We start from the raw sequence: 6,094 nt of genomic DNA, 5'->3' as shown, positions 1-6,094 counted from the left end.
ACTCCTATATCGTTAATGGTATTCATATTATTGCATTTATATTTGTCTTTGTTGCATTTCTCTTTTGCTGTATTTAATATTTATTACAACTTTAATAACTTAAATATGCCTCCTGTGTTATCTTGTTATAGGGGCGTGTGAGCTGTGATTATTTCCTTTAACTATGATCGAATTCATTGAATTTGAAAGTGTTAAACGTTTTCGACTTTATTTCTGATTATGTATTTAAACATAAATATAAATATATATATATATACTTATAAGATAAGATGGAGCTTTATTGTAGGGAAGGTGTGACAGCAGCAGTGAGAGAAACACAGATGGTCCTCATGAGAAGAAACAGAGATAAAAACTACTTAAATAAATAAAACAAACATAGTATGAATGTACATGTATATACATATACGTGAGTAAGGCTAAATGTATTTAAATGTGCAGATATATCACTACAGTATGGTTTTTAGAGTAGCGTTTATTGTTTTACGGTCTCCCTACGGAGGCGTGTGAGCTGTGAGACGTCAGCAGCCAATCACAGGGCATGTGAACGGTCCAGCTGGCAGCAGCAGCAGCAGCAGCAGCAGTGAGCGCTCTGATTGGCTGTGGCACCAGCAGGCTTCAGGATAAAAGAGCAGGCGTCCCTGAACACATCATCTTCCTCACCATGGCCTTCCTCTGGATCGTGTCCTGCCTCGCCTTCGTCAGCGCCGCCTACGGTACTGATATTTATTATCCTGTTCCTCCTTCAGTTAATATCCAGATGTTCTCAATCCTTCAGTTAGTATCCAGATGTTCTCAATCCTTCAGCTAGTATCCAGATGTTCTCAATCCTTCAGTTAGTATCCAGATGTTCTCAATCCTTCAGCTAGTATCCAGATGTTCTCAATCCTTCAGTTAGTATCCAGATGTTCTCAATCCCTCAGCTAGTATCCAGATGTTCTTCTGATGCTAGCTGCATGTCGTTTAAAGTTGGCTCTACTCTCTAAATGTGTGTACTATTATATATATATTGAAGTTTCTACCTGACCCCCCAGGCTGCGGCTCCCCTGCCATCACCCCCCAGGTGTCGGGTTACGCCCGCATCGTGAACGGGGAGGAGGCCGTGCCTCACTCCTGGCCCTGGCAGGTGTCCCTGCAGGTCAGTCTGAGCCTCACTGAAAATTAACCTGAGACAGATTTTATTTAACACCCCCTGCTTCTCTCAGCAATCCAGCGGCTTCCACTTCTGTGGGGGCTCCCTGATCAACGAGAACTGGGTGGTGACCGCTGCCCACTGCAACGTGAGGTCAGAACACACACAAACACACACACACACACACACACACACACACACACACACACACACACACACACACACACACACACACACACACACACACACACACACACACACACATACACACACACACACACACACACACACACACACACACACACACACAGACACATACAGACACAGACACAGACACACACACACACCAATACATATATACACACACACACACACACACATACAAAGGAAGGTTTAATGAAACACCACTTCCTGTTTCCTGTTTCAGGACGTACCATGTGGTGATTGTTGGGGAACACAATAAGGGCTCCGGCTCCAACGAGGACATCCAGAAACTGAAGCCCGCCCAGGTGAGACCCCGTCAGCCAATCAGTATTCAGAGCACCCCCCCCTTCCTTTAGCATTAACTGATCCCCCCTCCCCCAGGTGTTCACCCACCCTCTGTGGAACCCCCGCACCATCAACAACGACATCTCCCTCATCAAGCTGGCCTCGCCCGCCCGCCTGGGACCCAACGTCTCCCCCGTCTGCCTCGCAGAGTCCTCCGACAACTTCAGCGCTGGGACCACCTGCGTGACCTCCGGATGGGGGCTGACCCGTTACAATGGTGAGTGCCTATGCTAAGCTAACAGAGGCTAACGGTTAGTCGTCTCAACACTTGTTCTGTAGCGGTTTGACGATAGCTACAGACTGGAGAAAGATCTAAATGAGGTAGCCCGTTTACCGTTAGCTGATCAGGGACAGCTGAACATTAATGGGTGCGTTTGATTTCTTCCCCTGCAGCTTTCAACACCCCCAACCTGCTGCAGCAGGCCTCCCTCCCTCTGCTGTCAAACGAGCAGTGCAAGCAGCACTGGGGCAGCAACATCTCCGGAGTCATGATCTGTGCTGGAGGAGCTGGAGCCACTTCCTGCATGGTGAGGCCCCGCCCCTACCTGTCTCACCCTCTCTTTGTATCTCCCCTTGTGTAACCTGTCTCTCTCCCCCCTGCAGGGAGACTCTGGTGGTCCTCTGGTCTGTGAGAATGCCGGAGCCTGGACTCTGGTGGGCATCGTGTCCTGGGGAAGCAGCCGCTGCTCCACCTCCACCCCCGCCGTCTACGCCCGCGTCACCGAGCTGCGCAGCTGGGTGGACCAGACCCTCGCCGCCAACTAATCAGAGGAAACCCCGCCTGACCTCCGGCCCCCCCACCGACCCTCTGACCCCCAAACCCTAATAATAAAAACTTTCAAGATCACCCTTCGTGTCTGTCCATTCATATTTATTTATCTAGTGAATCAGGCTCTAGTGAATCAGACTCTAATGAATCAGACTCTAGTGAATCACGCTCTAGTGAATCAGACTCTAATGAATCAGACTCTAATGAATCAGACTCTAGTGAGTCAGACTCTAATGAATCAGACTCTAGTGAATCAGACTCTAATGAATCAGACTCTAATGAATCAGACTCTAATGAATCAGACTCTAATGAATCAGACTCTAGTGAGTCAGACTCTAATGAATCAGACTCTAGTGAATCAGACTCTAATGAATCAGACTCTAATGAATCAGACTCTAATGAATCAGACTCTAATTAATCAGACTCTAGTGCAGGGGTTCCCAGACTTTTTCAGCATGAGACCCAAAACAGAAAGTTTGTTGTCCTAGGGGACCCAAGCTAAAAAAATGTCATGATTTTCCATAATATCTACATTTATAAACAAAGAATACAACACACCATGAATTTAAAATGTAAATGAAAATATTTATTTAATTATAAAAGTGCATCGCAGCAATTAGGTTTCTCACCATAACAACCTTCCCTTTGAGCTTGCCCAGAAAAAATAAGGATCAAAGCAGAAAGACGAAACATGGGACGTGCAGTCAAGTATATAAAGTATAAATCAAATTTCAATTATGCAATTATCAAAAGTGCAATATTAAGTTTGTCGCTAGCTCAAAAACTATGTACACACCATTTTAAACTATTTTAAATGAACAAAGAACAAACATGTTGTAAACAGAAAGGGACAAAACACTAACTGAAGTGCAGTCAAGTGTATACAGTACATCACAGGTGAAACCAAATTTAAATTATCAGGAGTGGAACATTAAGTTTGTCACTAGATCAAAAACTATATGTACACACATTACGTACAGTTTGAGCAGAAGCAGAGCAAATCTAAGCGCAAGCAGACACTATTTGAGAATGAGGAAGGGGTTTGAGGGAAATAAATAAATATTCTGAACGTGAAATCAATAAAGTATGCTCTCAAATTTAAAGACCACGCTCTTGAATAAAGATAGGGAATAACCCTCATATGTATTCCTATGTGCATCACACTGCAGCAGTCACGTCCGTGCGGCTGATACTTTCTCTCGCTTTCCTTCTCATACTGCCGGTCACTTTCCCTCTAATCTTCCTGTGGTTATTGTTTTGAAACACCGCTCTGTGCCGCTGCAGAATGTAGTGGACTCGAGGGAGCGAGTAGAGGACGAGCGAGAGCGCGCAGCTGGCGGTCCGCTCCGGGGCTCAGTCTGCATTTCATCCAACTTTGCATGAAGACAATGAATCAGACTCTAATGAATCAGACTCTAATGAATCAGACTCTAATGAATCAGGCTCTAGTGAGTCAGACTCTAATGAATCAGACTCTAATGAATCAGGCTCTAGTGAGTCAGACTCTAATGAATCAGACTCTAGTGAATCAGACTCTAATGAATCAGACTCTAATGAATCAGACCCTAGTGAATCAGACTCTAGTGAATCAGACTCTAATGAATCAGACTCTAATGAATCAGACTCTAGTGAATCAGAATCTATTGAATCAGACTCTATTGAATCAGACTCTAATGAATCAGGCTCTAGTGAATCAGACTCTAATGAATCAGACTCTAGTGAATCAGACTCTAATGAATCAGGCTCTAATGAATCAGACTCTAATGAATCAGGCTCTAGTGAATCAGGCTCTAATGAATCAGACTCTAATGAATCAGACTCTAATGAATCAGGCTCTAGTGAATCAGGCTCTAATGAATCAGACTCTAATGAATCAGACTCTAATGAATCAGACTCTAATGAATCAGGCTCTAGTGAATCAGGCTCTAATGAATCCGACTCTAATGAATCAGACTCTAATGAATCAGGCTCTAGTGAATCAGGCTCTAATGAATCAGACTCTAATGAATCAGACTCTAATGAATCAGACTCTAGTGAATCAGGCTCTAGTGAATCAGACTCTAATGAATCAGACTCTATTGAATCAGACTCTAGTGAATCAGGCTCTAATGAATCAGACTCTAATGAATCAGACTCTAATGAATCAGACTCTAATGAATCAGACTCTAATGAATCAGACTCTAGTGCATCAGACTCTAGTGAATCAGACTCTAGTGAATCAGACTCTAATGAATCAGACTCTAATGAATCAGGCTCTAGTGAATCAGACTCTAATGAATCAGACTCTAATGAATCAGACTCTATTGAATCAGACTCTAGTGAATCAGGCTCTAATGAATCAGACTCTAATGAATCAGACTCTAATGAATCAGACTCTAATGAATCAGACTCTAGTGCATCAGACTCTAGTGAATCAGACTCTAGTGAATCAGACTCTAATGAATCAGACTCTAATGAATCAGACTCTAGTGAATCAGACTCTAATGAATCAGACTCTAATGAATCAGACTCTAATGAATCAGACTCTAATGAATCAGAATCTAATGAATCAGAATCTAGTGAATCAGGCTCTAATGAATCAGACTCTAATGAATCAGACTCTAATGAATCAGACTCTAGTGAATCAGGCTCTAGTGAATCAGACTCTAATGAATCAGACTCTAGTGAATCAGACTCTAATGAATCAGGCTCTAATGAATCAGACTCTAATGAATCAGGCTCTAGTGAATCAGGCTCTAATGAATCAGACTCTAATGAATCAGGCTCTAGTGAATCAGGCTCTAATGAATCAGACTCTAATGAATCAGACTCTAATGAATCAGACTCTAATGAATCAGGCTCTAGTGAATCAGGCTCTAATGAATCAGACTCTAATGAATCAGACTCTAATGAATCAGGCTCTAGTGAATCAGGCTCTAATGAATCAGACTCTAATGAATCAGACTCTAATGAATCAGACTCTAGTGAATCAGGCTCTAGTGAATCAGACTCTAATGAATCAGACTCTAATGAATCAGACTCTAATGAATCAGACTCTAGTGAATCAGACTCTAATGAATCAGACTCTAATGAATCAGACTCTAATGAATCAGACTCTAATGAATCAGGCTCTAGTGAATCAGGCTCTAATGAATCAGACTCTAATGAATCAGACTCTAATGAATCAGGCTCTAGTGAATCAGGCTCTAATGAATCAGGCTCTAATGAATCAGACTCTAATGAATCAGACTCTAGTGAATCAGGCTCTAATGAATCAGACTCTAATGAATCAGACTCTAATGAATCAGACTCTAGTGAATCAGGCTCTAGTGAATCAGACTCTAATGAATCAGACTCTAATGAATCAGACTCTAATGAATCAGACTCTATTGAATCAGACTCTAGTGAATCAGGCTCTAATGAATCAGACTCTAATGAATCAGACTCTAATGAATCAGACTCTAATGAATCAGACTCTAATGAATCAGACTCTAGTGCATCAGACTCTAGTGAATCAGACTCTAGTGAATCAGACTCTAATGAATCAGACTCTAATGAATCAGACTCTAATGAATCAGACTCTAGTGAATCAGACTCTAATGAATCAGGTTCTAGTGAATCAGGCTCTAGTGAATCAGACTCTAATGAGTTGGGGGGCTCTGTGTGGA

General features: G+C 42.5%; 1 protein-coding gene across 1 annotated transcript; it reads left to right on the top strand.

Moving 5' to 3' along the window:
* The first annotated feature begins 593 nt into the window (after positions 1-593).
* Positions 594-2,525, top strand: LOC307026869 (chymotrypsin B-like). The gene is made up of 7 exons (XM_079695007.1): positions 594-713; positions 1,032-1,135; positions 1,203-1,282; positions 1,557-1,638; positions 1,715-1,895; positions 2,072-2,205; positions 2,282-2,525. Exons 1-7 carry the CDS (start codon positions 662-664, stop codon positions 2,441-2,443), a joined length of 795 nt encoding a protein of 264 aa, XP_079551133.1. The 5' UTR covers positions 594-661; the 3' UTR covers positions 2,444-2,525.
* The last annotated feature ends 3,569 nt before the right edge of the window (positions 2,526-6,094 follow it).

This window comes from Notothenia rossii (genome assembly GCF_949606895.1).
Source record: "Notothenia rossii genome assembly, contig: scaffold_118, whole genome shotgun sequence".
Lineage (NCBI taxonomy): Eukaryota > Metazoa > Chordata > Actinopteri > Perciformes > Nototheniidae > Notothenia > Notothenia rossii.
Note: the sequence above shows the minus strand (reverse complement) of the source record. Positions and strands in the feature narration are given on the sequence as shown.